The sequence below is a fragment of the Chrysochloris asiatica genome, unplaced genomic scaffold (assembly GCF_000296735.1).
Source record: "Chrysochloris asiatica unplaced genomic scaffold, ChrAsi1.0 scaffold00015, whole genome shotgun sequence".
In the NCBI taxonomy this organism is placed as follows: Eukaryota; Metazoa; Chordata; class Mammalia; order Afrosoricida; family Chrysochloridae; genus Chrysochloris; species Chrysochloris asiatica.
Genome location: NW_006408533.1, coordinates 17534114 through 17549535, shown reverse-complemented (window position 1 = coordinate 17549535; position 15422 = coordinate 17534114). Strand labels below are relative to the sequence as shown.

General features: G+C 43.8%; 1 protein-coding gene across 1 annotated transcript in view; it reads right to left on the bottom strand.

Annotated features, from left to right (window-relative positions):
- MOCOS (molybdenum cofactor sulfurase) overlaps positions 1-15422 on the bottom strand; it is a 75721-nt gene that overhangs the window by 52961 nt on the left and 7338 nt on the right. The window contains exons 2-5 of the mRNA XM_006835137.1: positions 10723-10812; positions 6342-6408; positions 4179-4820; positions 257-333 (exon numbers count right to left, since the gene is read on the bottom strand). Of these exons, the coding sequence (XP_006835200.1) occupies positions 257-333; positions 4179-4820; positions 6342-6408; positions 10723-10812 (876 nt within the window). The remainder of the gene's footprint in view (positions 1-256; positions 334-4178; positions 4821-6341; positions 6409-10722; positions 10813-15422) is intronic.

Below are 15422 nucleotides of genomic sequence, written 5' to 3'. Positions count from 1 at the left end.
GAAGGGGATCCACAGGGAAAGAGAAGGGCTGGTGAGCTCCTGCTGTGGACTCTCACCTATAAACAAACATTTTAAAACCACCTCAGCCCCTTGCTCTCAGAAGTCATTTTGAAATTATTAGAATCCGATTCAAGTGCATCTCATGTCCAGTCACTTCCCCAGGTCCCTCTAGCTCATTTGAATCAGTGCTAGGCCACTGCTCCTTCAAGAATCCGGGCAACAGAGTAAATCCCAGGCAGATGGAAGTGTCACTGACCTGTGAGGCGGTCCAGGGCATCAAATCCATGTTTCAGTGCGATCACATCAAGGAAGGAGATGGTGCCATCTTCAAACCTGTAACGTGGTAAGTGGGCCTTTTATGATATACAATGGGATCTGGGGGAGCATGGTGGCTGTGCAGGATAAGCACTGGACTGCTAACCACAGGTTGGCAATTCAAGCCCACCAGCCACCCTGTGGGAGAAAGATGAGGCTTTCTGTTCCCATAAAGATTTACAGCCTCAGAAGCCCTGTACAAGGTCACTATGAGACGGAACCGACTCAACTGCAGCAGCAATGGGATTTTGATTTTCAGGGAAATCACAATCTATCCCTTCCCTCTGCTCTCCCCCTCACTCCAATATCCATCTGGCTGCCTCAGCCCTAACCGACTGCTTCAAGCCTCCTAGGAGAGGCTAGAAGTGGTGATGTTGTTGTTGTTGTTAGTTGTTGCTAGTTGCTGAGTGCATTCTGATTCATGACAACCCATATTTGCAGAGTAGATTTTCAAGCCTGTTGTTGTTAAGTGCCATAGCGTCAGTTCCAACCCATAGCCACCCTGTATAAGGGTTTCCAAGGAGCTTAAGCCACCGACCTTGAGGTTCAAATGACTTTCAAGTTCAGTGCATTAACACACCAGCAGCATACCAGGACTCCTTCAAGCCTGTGGCCCTTAGGGAAAAAACGGTCACTTGAAATACTAAAGAGAGCCAAGGAATTGTTTGCTGCTTCAGGAAGACTTTGTTGTTAAGTACCATCAAGTTGTTTCTTACTCATAATGACCCTGTGTACAACAGAACAAAACACTGTCCAGTCCTGTGTGATCTTCACAATCATTGCTGTATCTCAGTCCCTTGTTGTAGTCACTTTGGGCTTGACAAAAATCTTAGGATCTTGCAATGATCCTCATTGACCACAAGAGGGCACTGCTGATAGGGCATCAATTTAGTGATTAAACCCTGCAGCTCTGAGGTCTGTAACAAGAGAGTGTCAAAGTCCATGAAACTGTGGCCTTTGGAAAAAATTACACAGCTCTCACTAACATAGCAGGTGCATGCCTTCCTGATTGTCAAAGTATTCATTATGTTTGCATTTTATAGTTATTCATTTCATCAAAATCAATAAAGATCTCATACTGTGTGGGATTTATGGAACACTCAGACCTGCCCTTTCATGTTAGGCAAATTTGGTCTCACTTTGACATGATTACACCAATGGCTATTAGCAACAAATTCATTGCAACCACCTCAACTTGCTGCACTCAGAGCTTTTAAATCACTGAAAAGACTGAGTTTTTTCTTGTACTAAACCCAAGCCCACTGTCACTGAGTCAATTCTGATTCTTAGGGCCCCTTATAGAGTCTCCTAGGCTGTACATCTTCACGGGAGCAGAAAGCCTTACCATGCTCCTGCAGAGCGGCTATTGGGCTTGAACTGCTGACCAAGCAGTTAGCAGTCCACTATCCTACAGCACCACCAGGTCTCCTTTCTTGCCCTGACTGAAGTAAGGTTAAATAAAAACCATATACACCTGTTCTGACTTACCTACAAATCCAAATTAAAGATTTACTTAAGATCTGATCTTGTTTGTATCCTGGGGACTGCCTGAACTCTGAATCAGAATCTACATTTTAACAAGATACTCAGGTAATTTGCATCGATCACCTGGAGATCTTGTTATACTGTAGATTCTGATTCAATTTATATGTAGTGGAAATGCAAATTCACAGCAAGGACTCTAATGAGAAGGAACCAATTCGAAGTCCTGCAAAGAAACAAGAGACAGACATACAGAAAGCCCATTAATAACGTGCCAGGTGGTGGTGGTGCACTCAGGAGGAATAGAAGGGGTGGCAGCTGCTTAGACAAGATTTCTGCTCAGTGAACAGAGACCCGGTAGAAGTAAGGAAGAGGGCGGGTGGATGTGTGAGAGAAACAGCATCCAGAGAGGGTGAGCAGAGATGCTGACCCCACTGGAGAGCTGCTGGGAACAGGGCAGAGCGACAAGGCGTAAGGTGGGAGGAGGTGGGTCTGAGGAGCAGAGGACTGCACAGTCCCATCAAGAAGGACCTTGCTGACACAGCAGGACCTTTGGTGCCTGCTCTGAATGAGATGAGAAGCAGCCTGAGAACTCTGAGCAAGAGGATGACAAGATGGGACCCAGGATCTAACAAGACCCCACTGACTGCTGGGAAAGAGCAGACTGCAGGGATGAGCGAGCCAAGGCTGCAGCGAGCAAGCAAGTGACGGAGGGGCCACAACAGTAGCCACAGCAGGCTGAAAATTCCAACAGGAAGATGGTGCTTTTGTTTTAAGATTCTAAGAATAGAATTAACTCCAAGCATTGTAACTGCAAATGTTTTAAGACTAATGTTAATTAATAGACATGGAATCAATGAATAGTGAATCAGTTCTACAGTGATCTACCAATTACTAAGTTAAACATTACCTAATAATGACTTGTATTATTAATTGATCAATAATAACTATTTATTCATCAAGAATTAATTGGTAGGCTCTTTCTTAGAATAAAAAGGGAGGGGCTTTTGTTGTTATTTCTATCAAGAGTTGTATCTCACTGGGTTATAAAAAAACAAAAGGTTAAAAACCTGGTCCAGGATATGTGCAATAAACCTTTGGGTTGGGTAATAAAGCTTCTTATTTATTACCTAAGTTCTGGTCCTAAGTTCTGGTCCTAAGTTCACAAGACAAAAACTAGGCTCATAATAGTGAATGAATGTATGCCATTTGGTGGGGATCCTGATATGGTACCTGTGAAAGGTAATCAACGTTCAATCAAAGGAAGGAGGCCAGGCCTCCCTCTGTACCCTGCCCATCCCCACCTCACCCCTGCCGGCCCGCTAATGAGCTGCCCCACTTCTATCAGTTTCTGGTGCCCTGTTGGCCAAATTACTTTGAGGTGAAATTTTATCCTGCTTTCCATTTATATTATATTGTACTTGTCATCCTTTTACTCACTTTGTTTTATTACATGCTAAATCATCACCCTTGGGTTTAAAAGTCTTCCTGCTTAGAACCCTTCCCACTCTGGAGAGTCCTAAATAAGAGACATCAAAAAGCCTCACAACATGTACTGAATGCCTACTCTCTCCTGGCCCTAGGTTAGCGTTAAAAGGATGGCATCATTATCCCCATGTGACAGGAAAGGACAATAAGGTGCAGAGAAGCCAAATCACAGGTCCCTGTCCCCACAGCTGGTTTGTGTTGGAGCCAGGGTTCACCCCAAAGGTCCAGCTCTAGGCCTGCACTGTATACCACAATCAGCAGGGCCCTTGAATCTGTGTGTGGAGGGGGTCCCTTATGCCCTGGGCCCTTTTCAGCCATCATCAGGGTGATAAACTCCCAGTCCCAGCCTCTGGGAAGCGCTGGAGAACAGTAAGTGCACACGGGCCTGCCCTCACACTTGCTCTGGAACTCAAAGTGGGGCTCACACAGGTGGTTTTATTCATGGTCTCAGTTGTCAAGGAGCAGCTAGGGGCCGGCAAAGAGACTATGCATCAACTGACATGGACATGCACATCAGGAGGGGCATTCTTTTGAAACCACTGCTTTACTTGCTGGCACCCTATACAGACAGGCTCACTATGATTCCTAATTGACTGGATGGCACTTAACAACACAACAATCTCTTGTCTGTGGTGTGGGACAAAAGCCTGGAGGCCCACCCTCCTCACAGCTGTGAAGGACTTTCACCTCTCCTGCTAACAGTAGGTCCTGTTTCTCCACAACCAGGGAGACGCCCAGGAGTGAGCAGAGTTCACCCCACTTTCTTCATGCTGCAGGGTCCTCGGCTTCTCAGAACTGACCAGACACTGGCCTCTGTCTTTGCCAGCAATGCTCCACTCCCTGATCCCCTTGACTCAGACTTGCCCCTTACCCTTCCATCATCATGGAGTTACCTTTCAGCCACCGACTGTCTCGGGACGTAGAAGTCTTCACCTGCAAGGTATCCAGCGGCTGTGCCTCCTCCAAAGTAGGATTTCCTCAGCAGAGGCGCCACATGATTATTCACCAGCAGAGCCCCTAAGCCGGTGGGGAATCCAAAGATCTTATAAAAGGAGACGGAGACAAAGTCAGCCTGGTGCACAGACAGGTCCAAAGGCGATGTGCTCACGTAGGAGGCCGCGTCGAGCAGCACAAACCACTTCCCAGGAGCATCCACAGGGCACATCCGCCCAGATTTGATTCCTTCTATCCAACAAAGTGGGTATCTGGTTCCGGAAAAGTTACTCTGAGCTGGGTAGCAGAAGAGATGGAGGGCCTGGCCATCAGAGCCGTGGGCAGCAGCACCCCGAGTCTCCACTAGCTGCAGATCCTCTGGTCTGACGGGGATGGAAGTGACCTTCATGGCTCTGGTAACCTCCCTCATGCCCACCACGGAGGTGTGGTTGTCGGTAAGGTAGCAGAACCGGCTCCCGGTGTTCTCGGGGCTCTGGGGCTCCCATGGAAAGGCCTCGGCCACCAGCTTCAGAGCAGCTGTGCTCCCAGAGGTGAAAATCACACTGTAGTCATCTGGAGAGGTGTGGAAGTGTGCCAGGACCCTGGAGGAAGAACGGCACCATGGACAACGCTGGCTCTCATTCTTGGGTTTAATGTTTGGAGGTAGCTTTATATGATCTCGCTACCTGGGATAATGCACTGGACTGCAAGGTTGGTGGTTCAAATGCACCAGCTACTCCTCAGAAACCCTACACAGGGTCGCTGAGTTGGAACCACTCAATGGCACTTAACAACAATCACCTTAAGAAAAATCATAATAAATACTTAATAAAAAACTCATGGTGACCCCATATGTTACTGAGTAGAACTGCATGCCTTAGGGTTTGCTTGGGTGTAATATTTATGGAAGCAGATCTCCAGGACTTTTTCCAAAGCACATTTGTTGTTGTTATGTGATGTAGAGTTGGTTCCGACTCATAGAGACCCTGTACAGGGTTTCCGAGGGCTGTAAATCTTTATAGTTGCAGAAAGCCTCATCTTTCTCCCATGGAACAGCTGATAATTTCAAACTGCTGAACTGAAGGTTCGCAGCCCAATTTGTAACCACTACGCTACCAGAGCTCCTTGGGTGGGCTCAAACCACCAACTATTTGTACCACCCAGGGATCCTTCTCTACATTAATAGCTTGAAGAAACAAATCTGATAGGTTTTGCCACGAATGCGAAGTTAGAGTTGGACACAGGAAGGGGAGAATGACAAATGGATGCCAAATTGGCAAGATTACCTTGTCACCCAAATCTCCACCTTCATTTGGAAGTGACAAAAATCCATAGCTTCCTTAACCTTAGTATAAAACACCCAGCTCTATTATAACAAGTATAAAGTCTTCAGGCTGTTTCCCACTGGTTTTATTTTAATTTTAAATTTGGTAAAGGAATTTCATTATTTAGTTTAGGTAAGTCTTTGCATTCTACTAACAGAAAAGCATTTCTATTATTCTAACTGACAAATTATGTACTTTGAATTTTATCTGCATGGCTACAGTATTAACTATTGAAGAAAATTCACATTGTTTTTAATTCAGATAACTCTGTAGCTAAACGGAGTCACTTTCAAATTGGTAATAGTTTGAAACTGTATTGATTCAAATAACTTTAGTTACTATCTGGAAATCATTTGCTGAGAAGTTATTAGAGCATATAGAAAATTGTAAAGAGCTGTTTAACCCCCAAATACTAGTAGGAAGGAAAAAAGACATGAAAACAAGACAGGATGCCTAGTGAACCATCTTATGGAAAAACAAAAGTAAGAAAAGTTGTTTTTCTTCTTTCGGAAAATGAGACTTCAAAAGCTAGGGCCCTCTGTCACCCTGTTCCCAGAAACTCTGGCCTCAATCCAGAAGCACCCAGAAGAACACTACCTACAGAGCCGCCCACCTATTCTTTTGTCTTCCTGCTCTGCACCTGCTCACTCTCACCTTCCTAGCCTCCTGAGCTGCTAGTGATTTTCCTGAAACTGATTCAGAACCTTTGTGGAACACATGCAGGTGAGAGGAAGAGAGGAATGAAGTCCGTCCACACAGGAGTGCTGGCTGGTATCAGTTGGCATCCCTGTCTCTCACCTGTAGCGCACCTGGTCCACAGTGTCAAGGGTGAGCTTGCTGCTGATGTTCTGGCTGTGAGGGTTACCTGGAAGGTTACAAAGAAAGCACTGTCAAGTCACTACTTATGGTCTCTTCATTCGTGTTTCTTCAGAAACTTTTTCATCCATTTCTCTAAAAGTCAATCACAATGAAAAACAAAACAAGACATTTAACAATCTACCATATGACCCAAAAATTTCACTCCTAAAGAAATGAAAGGGGAGCGTTGGTGGCACTGTAGGATACGTCCTGGACTGCTAACCACAAGGGCAACTGTCTAAACCCACTGGCTGCTCTATAGGAGAAAGATGAAGCTTTCTGTTCCCATGAAGACATCCAGCCTTGGAAGCCCTATACACAGTCACTATGAGTCAGAACCAACTCAACGGCATTAACAACAAAGAAATGAAAATATATGTCCACACACAAATATTCAGAGAAGTATTATTCACAATAGTCAAACTCTGGAAACAACTTAAATGTTCATTAATTGGTGAATAAATAGAAAATACAGTCGTTCCATACAATAGATTATTACTTAGTAATAAAAAGGAACAAACTACTGACACATACTGTGTCATGGATGTAACTGTTGTTTTTGTTAGGTGTGGCGGAGTTGGCTCCAACTCATGGTGATTCTGTATACAGTTTCTAAGGAGTGGCTGGTGGGTTTAAAACTCCAGCCTTGTAGATAGCAGTCCAATGTTTATCTGACAGCACCACACAACTTCAAAAAATGTATGTTAAGTGCAATAAGGCAGACATAAGCCACTACTTTTTGTATGGTTCCATTTATAAGAAAGTCCAGAAAAGGCAATTGTACAGTGACAGAAAATAAGATGGAGATTCACTGTGAATGGGCCTGAGGGGTCTTACTTGGGGAATGAAAATGTTCTAAGTGCTTTATGGCAATGTTTGCAGCACTCAGTAAAGTGACTAAAAAAAAAAAAAAATCACTGAATTGTACATCTGAAATAACTCAATTTTATTATACCTAAAATATAACTCAAACAATTAGGAAAAAAACAACCAGAAAAAACACTTCCCTTCATTGGGGTCTAGGAATGAGGCTATTAGAGCTGGGGGTCAGCTCAGAGGCAGCCAAGCCAGCACAAGTAACTTTGCTTCAAGTTCCTCAGCAGGTACCAGTGGTCACTAACTCCAGAGAAGTCAGTCCACAACCTCAGGAGGCTGCCCTGTCCTCCAACTATGAGACAGAACTTGAGCACTACTCAATCTGAGTCCCCACTACTGCTCCTCGTCTGTTCCTGAAAAACACACCTTCACATCTGTGAAGGGGACCCTCAGGTCTTCCCTTAGCCCCCACTCCCAAGGCTACCCCTTTGGCACTGAGTCTATCCCAGCTCATGGACACCCCATGGCTGTAATCTCTGTGGAAGCAGGTCACCAGGCCGTAAGTCCATGGCACCACTTCCATGGACTCTTCAAGTTCGTAGGCCAGCACTTAACCACTTGTGCCACTCAGGGACCTCTCACAAGTCTATGGTCTCCCAATTTCAGTGGTCTCTGTTGATTTCTAGTTGTGCAATCCTCATGTCCCCTCTGAATGTGACCCAGAGTTCGATCACCTCCGTTAAACCCAGGCCTGAGACATGAGGACAGAACCGTCGCAGGTTCTGACCTGCAGGCGCTGGGCCCCCGTACTTCTCAGGAGCAGGACTACATGCACAAGTTCAGACTGGGCCTTTCTTGTTTTCAATATTTTCCCCGCAAATATACTATACTGCTGGATTTCTGATCACTGAAGCTACAGCTGTCCCTTGTCCTCACCCCCTGTACACTTTCTTGTTGCCTTTCATCCCCTTGGTTCTTAGACCTGCACCACTATAGCCGCCTGCAATCTCGCAGGCTGGCACCTTTTCCATGGTGAGGATTCTTATAAACCCTAAAGGAGAATTGCAGGTCTCTAGGAAAACCATGGATTAAATTAAGATCAGATAAAGTCCTTATTGGCATTTTCCCTGAAGACTCTTCCCCAGATTTTAAACATCTGCTGACTGTACAGAGCCGCTAAGATCCAATCCCCTTTGTGTAGCATAACAGGATTGTCTAGAATCAAGGCGGTCTGACTGGGGCTAAGGGCTTGCATGCTGAAGCCATGCTGCCTGGAGAGGAATCCCTTAGACAGTAGGTCACTAGAGGGTTGTGGGGTTGGGAGTGTGGACTGTATGTACCAATGACACAAAATGACTGTCTATAAAATTTTTATGCAGAAATGTATTGTTTCTAAAACTCCCTGTGGTTTGTTATAATGATCAAAACAGTTTTCATAAGCCCAGCTTGTATGCATCAATATTCGTACAATGCTAAGTCTATGCCAATGTACTTTTTAAAACTTTTTAATGGGCTGTGGTCACAAGTGTCATTTTACCCAATCACACCGACAATTCCTATCATTTGGTTTCATCTGCATACATGGCTATTCTTGTTGCTACCAGTGTCTTTATAGTCAGTGGTTTTGTCAAATTTTCTGGCATTTTAGTTACAATATCATGGTAATTCGTATTTATGAGCCTATATCAATAACTCTTCTGAAAATGCAATATTAATTAATGGAAAAGAAGGCCAAAAACATCAATAAAGTCTTCTTCTTAGTTACTAATAATGTTGTGCTTCAATGTAGAAAGACTTTCAAAAGCCATTTTGCTGTTAGTATTCATCTAATCTAAGAAACATTACTTTTTTTTTTTTTTTTGAATTTTTTTTTTTCTTAAATGTTTTATTGTGAATTATGTGATAGTTTACATGGGAGAACATTAGTTTTACATTCATTCTATCATATAACGTCTCATTACGTCTCATTACCATGGTTACAATCCCTCCATGCATCATCAACCAACCAAAGGGTATACCCTGCAATCCTTTCCCCGTAACCCCCAGGTCTTCAGCACACAGTCGCTCTCCCTCTCTGGATCTAAAGTCTCCAGCTGCTCCATCGCTCCATGTCATCATCTCTGCCTCCATTTCAGGTGTCACTGCTTCTCTGGGTAGGGTCCCGCTCTCTGCTCTTCTCCCTTGATGGTCCTAGGGACCTCCACTCCTAGACTGAAAAGTTAATCACTCCCCTTCTTGCTATAAAACGTCTACCTTTACATTTCCAACCCTCACAATCAGTCCTGATAACAATTATTCACTATTGTATCACAAAAGACCCGTCTGCATTTCATTGCATCAGCCCCGCCTAGATAGATTGATTACTACTCACTGGAGATTCTACCTTCCTCCAGGCCCTCTGGATCTAGGGTCCCTCTTGAAAGCTTGTAAGCCAGTCACTTCTTGCCTTTGTAGCCCCCCACCCCCCATTTTGAGTAGCCAATGTCCAAGCTGCCCATCCCTGTCTACTCTGTGTGTGGGAATGATTCTTGCTGTTAGGACTTGTTCCCTCTTTTGAGCTACTGCTTCCATAGGTGTAGGTCAAGTTCATCAAATTGTATGAGAATACTTTTTTTTTTCTCTTCTTTTTACTTCTGGTTGAGCTCTGATCATCTAGTCACTGAAGCCAGGATAAGTGGATATTATCTGCAAGTGTGGGTGTTCTTATGCATATGCCCTCTCTTCTTATCAGCTGGACGCTTCACTCTCCACTCTAGTCCTCTGTGGCTATGTCACTGACTCTGGGCCCAAGAGTCCCCAGGTCTTGCCACACTGCTGACCAACCTGGTTCACAGGAGTCTATTGAACATTGTAGGGCTTAGCTTAAAGCTTCATTGTTATTTACCTCTCACTTCCCCTTATCGGTGACGAGTGAGGTCACCAATCAGAGCATGTATTCATATTAAGTCTTAGTCTTGGAAGGGGGTTTACACTGAGGGGACCCGACCACTTGCCTTGATGTCTCCTGGGTAAGCAACTTGCTTGTTCTTGTAGTAACAGTCGGTCTGCCTATGTTGATTTGTATTTTTCCTGTAGGTCTTTTCCAGGTGTCCATGAGTGGGTTTAAACTGCCAACCTTTGAGCATTTAGCCATTTTTGCAACTCAGAGACTCCACCCACAAACCATGGTGGCTCAAAAACTATTTGTGAGTGAACGCTCTTCCAGCCCTCCTGCTGGGTCAACGTCCCCAAATGCTTCACCCTACACCTCTGTGCCCCTCCTCACAGTGACTCTATTCTGGCAGTAGCCTGTGTGTCCCCAGGCAGTTCTTCCTGTCTCAGCAGCCTGTGTGAGACTGAGGGATCCCTGGGTACCTGTCAGTTCTCCTCCAACATGGGGTTTACATAGCTTTGTGGGCTCAGGCTAGTCCCAGACTATTTATTAAACACTATATCATTTACTAAATGAATCTAGCTAACTAATAAGACTCAGTGCAGAATTTCATTCTGGTGTGTTCTACCGTACCATAAACGTTTTTCAGGAGATCATCTGTGAAGCTTGTGAGCTGGCTCTGGGGGAACACCGTGGCTCCCGCATGATCGAGGTAAACTGTTCCTGAAAGAAAACAAGTAAAAATCATGGGTTATTTTTCATAGGCACCCTTGTTATTGGACCTCAATCTATTTTCTGTGAACCTGCCCAGTACCCATCTGATGCATTTAGACATAAAGAAACTGCAAAAATATGAAGAACCAGCTATTGGTCTCCCCATGTATAGAAGAAAGAAGAATGATAGGAATTGGACTTATGAACTAATTGAACATGTGAACGTCAACCAGAAGATGCCTGGCTAACACTACCAACTGCTCTAAAAGAGATCACAGTAGAAGATCCTAGATAGAGTAGGAGAAAATGTACAACAAAATGCAAAATCATTTAATTTAAAAATAAAGGACCGGGTTTACTGGTCAGAAAGAGACTGGAGTAACCTGAGACTATGGCCCTCGACCACCCTTCAGGTCTGGAAAGTATCTAGACTGAATCCCAGCCATCCTGTATCCCTATCTCTCCATCTACAAAAGGGATGAAGTTCAAGTGTGTTGGTAAGTAACAGAATCCAACCCTGCGCCTAGCACATAGGAAATATTCCACAGGGTTTGGAAACTATAAGAAGCAGGCAAATGACCTTCAAGGTCTTCTTTAAGAAAGGGAATTCCAGGGTCTCTTCTGGGTAATTCCCCTCCAGTTCTCAGTTCCAAGCAAAGAAACTGGCCATCAATCAGAATTCCAACACTTTAAGAACCACTTGATCCCATTCCGATGATGGCTCAGCAAAACATTTCAGCACTTAACGGTTAAGTAAGCATTTAATTATCCAGAACTACCTTAACCAGGCAACCTCTCAAACCTGCAGAAAACTTAGGGTGGGGTGAGACTCTTTTATTCAGCAGAGGAGATGGCTGTCGGCCAGGGCTCAAGATACATAGTTTCAGTGAGGGGCTCAATCGTAGCCACTTGACTTATTTTGTGGACACCACTCCCCAAGCAGGACAGAAGCAGTGAGCACCAGGAACACAGAACTCATTCTCTTCAGGCTTTTGGGTGCTGCTCTGAGCAGCACACTTTACACCAGAAAGTGGGCAGGCATGATGGGGGGAAAACAAAACAAGAAGAAAGTGCAAGGAGGTACTAGAAGATGAGGTACAGGAATATGTGGTGGAAGAGTTGTTGTTAAGTGCTGTTGAGTCTATTTCGACCCATAGCAATCCTGCATAGGGTTTTCAAGGCTGTAAATCTTTACGGGAGCAGAAAGCCTCATCTCTCTCCTGCGAACCGCTGGTAGTTTCAAATTGCTGACCTTGAGATTATCAGCCCAATTCGTAGCAATTACTCAACCAGAGTTGTTGTTGTTAGGTGCCATTTAGTCAGTACCGACTCATAGCGACCCTATAAACAACAGAACAAAACACTGTCCAATCCTGGACCAACCTCAACTATTGTTGCCACACTTGAGTCCATCGATGCGGCCACTTTGCCAATCCATCTCGCTAGGGGTTTTCCTCTTTTTCTCTGACCCTCCACCTTACCAAACATGATATTCTTCTCCAGTACCTGGTCCCTCCGACAGTATGTCCAAAGCATGAGAGATGAAGTTTGGCCATCCTGGCTTCCAAGGAGAATTCTGGCTGCACTTCTTCCAACACAGATCTGTTAGTTCTTTTGGCAGCCCATGGCACTTTCAATATTCTCCTCCAACACCATAACTCAAAGGCATCAATTCTTCTACCGTCTTCCTTATTCACTGTTCTGCTTTCGCATGTATATGAGATTATTGAAAATATCATGGCTTGAGTCAGGTGCACCTTAGTCCTCAAGCTAACATCTTTGCTCTTCAACACTTTAAAAAAGTCTTGTGCAGCAGATTTGCCTAATGCAATACGTCGTTTGATTTCTTGACTGCTGCTTCCATGAGTGTTGATAGTTGATACAAGAAGAATGAAATCCTTGACAACTTCAATCTTTTCTCTGTTGATAAGAATGCTGTTCATTGGTCCAGTGGTGAGGATTTTTTGTTTTCTTTACATTGTTGGTTGAGTTTTTGTTGTTGTTGTTAAGTGCTGTAGAGTCGATTACGACCCATAGCAACCCTGTACAGGGTTTCCAAGGAGCAGCTGGTGAGCTTGAACTGCCGACCTTGCAGTTCAAACGGCTTTGCAGTCTGGCACATTAGCCCACAGTGCCACACCAGGACTCCTGTTGGTTGAGTAGTAAAGGGTAAATCAAAGTGCAGTCTGCCTTAAATGGGAGGGTTTCTCAGTAGACAACATGTGGGAGCCAGAAGAGAACCTGGATTGCCCATACCTCATTGCTGAGCTTACAGTCACAGATAATAGATAAATCAAAGAATAGAAAGTACAAAGCTGGTTTTGATGCTGAAGACAAGGGAGAGGAAAGTAAACCAAAAAAAAGGAAAAAAGCCATAAGAAAAGCCAAGAAACTCATCCTGGGTTTTGGAGTCAGAGCAGACTTTTGGAGCTATAGACTTCAGTGGAGAGTTCATTTTCCTTATGAAATGCAAAATCTCTGATGAGGCTGACCTGGTTCCTGACAAGAAAACCAATGTCAAGGGTCAAAGGTTGTGCCATCCTTCTGTGAGGAAAGGCTGGCGTGGTATTCCTATCCCTTGGAGGAAGATGATAAAAAAGATGACAAGAATTAACTATACTGAGTCCCAGCCCCTGTCACATGACTGTGAGTTTAAAGAGGGGAAGGGAGAAGTTCTAACTTGTCTTGATACCATAGAAGTAGCTTGAGAAATGTCCTTTGAAGACCTTGTATAGTTTTGTGCCTTTTAACAGTCCAAGTGCTTTCATGCAGACACTGCACACCCATCCCAGTGGAGGGCCATGGAACTAGTGTTTCAAGGAAATCCAATTTGAACCTTGCTGAGAGATGAAAAAGGGCTTCTGTGAAGAACAAATCTGCAGAGTGGGTGTGTGGGTGAGTAAAGGAGACTGCAACTCTTCAAAGAGCATCTCTTCAACCCACAGCCTTCTTCCCGATAGTGTAAACCGCATTTTTCCAGTGTAGCATATGTGTTGTGTTAGGTATTACTGGGATATTATTTGGAGTGGGTGGGATGATTGGGGAAGAAGGGTGATGGGTAGGATCATTTTTGCTAAAATTCAGGAACCCATTGGGAAAATAGTGAAACATTAGAAAGAACAAGCAACTATTAATTTGTTTCTGTGTCAAGAATACTTTCCCTTTAAAAAAATGTCACTGGCATTAGATATGAGGACAGTGAGAGACTGTTTAAAAGCTCTGAACACCCGGAACCTACAAGCTAAGGTGTTCCCTGGCTGAGCTAGACACTTCTCCACAAAGAGCTAAACTGGTAAATTACAAAAGCTGCCATCTTTGAGATGTAAATTTACTGAGGTGGGAATTATTTTATTGAAAAGTATACATAGGCAGATTATTCTGTTTTGTAGGCGCTAATTCTTGACAAGAAGACCCCTTCTTTTCCAAAAAGAAGTCATAAATACCAGTTTGTCTATCCATGCCATTTGCTAAGCTATTTGAGAAAGGTGAAAAGGGTGGGGTAGGCGATAAGGGAGCAGGAAAGACAAGTACATAGGCTCTTAGGATGGAAGACTCTTAGAACCTCTCTGTGTTAAGAACTTTGAAATCACTGGTGACAAGGTTGATTCACTAACAGCACAAGTTTCACTCAAGCAATTCAAGGATTGAGAGATTTCAAAAGTTGCTAGGCATTGGACTGCTAACCACAAAGTCACTGGTTCAAATCTACCAGGCACTCCTCAGAGAAAGATAAAGCTGTCTGCTGCTGTAAAGATTTAGTCTCAGGAACCCCACATAGAGTTCCTAAGAGTCAAAGTTGGCTTGGTTTTGGTTTGGCGTGTCAGAAGATTACACTTTCACACCGGAGCAGTGGTTCACTTGAAACAATTTTTTTTTTTTTTTAATCTTAAGAATTAACTGATACTCAAAATATTTTGTCTTGAATCATGAGGTCCATCAGTTCTTGACATTATCTATACTGCATCTAGAGTTGCAGTGTGAAACTTTTAAGACATATGCTAGGTTTCTGTGAAAACCTGGTTTAAATGTAAACTTCATGGTACTCTGTCAGTTTCTGTCTTGATAAAACTACATCGTTGTTCAGTCAGTTCTAACTCAGAGCAAACCCCTGCCCTATCCTCAAATTGCTTTTATGTATAAGCCCATTATTGCAGCCACTGTGTCAATCTTTCTCATTAGAGGTCTTCCTCTTTTATGCTGAGCCTCTACTTTACCAAGCATGAAGTCCTTTTTCCAGGGATTGATGTCTCTTGATAACATGTGCAAAGTACTTGAGTACACCATCTTTGCTTCTAAGGAGCATTTGGGCTGTACTTCTTCCAAGACAGATTTGTTGGTTTTTCTGGCAGTCCTTGGTACATTCAATATTCTTTGCCACACCACAATTCAAATGCATGGATTCTTCTCTAGACTTCCTTATTCACTGTCCAGGTTCAGGTCAGGCACAACTTGGTCCTAAAAGAGATATCTTTGCTCTTTAACACTTTAAAGAGGTCTTTTGCATTAGATTTGCCCAGTGCACTACATTTGATTTCTTGATTGGTGCTTTCATGAGCGTTGATAACTTCAATCTTTTCTCCACCTATTATGATGTTGTTTATTGATCCAGCTGTAAAGAT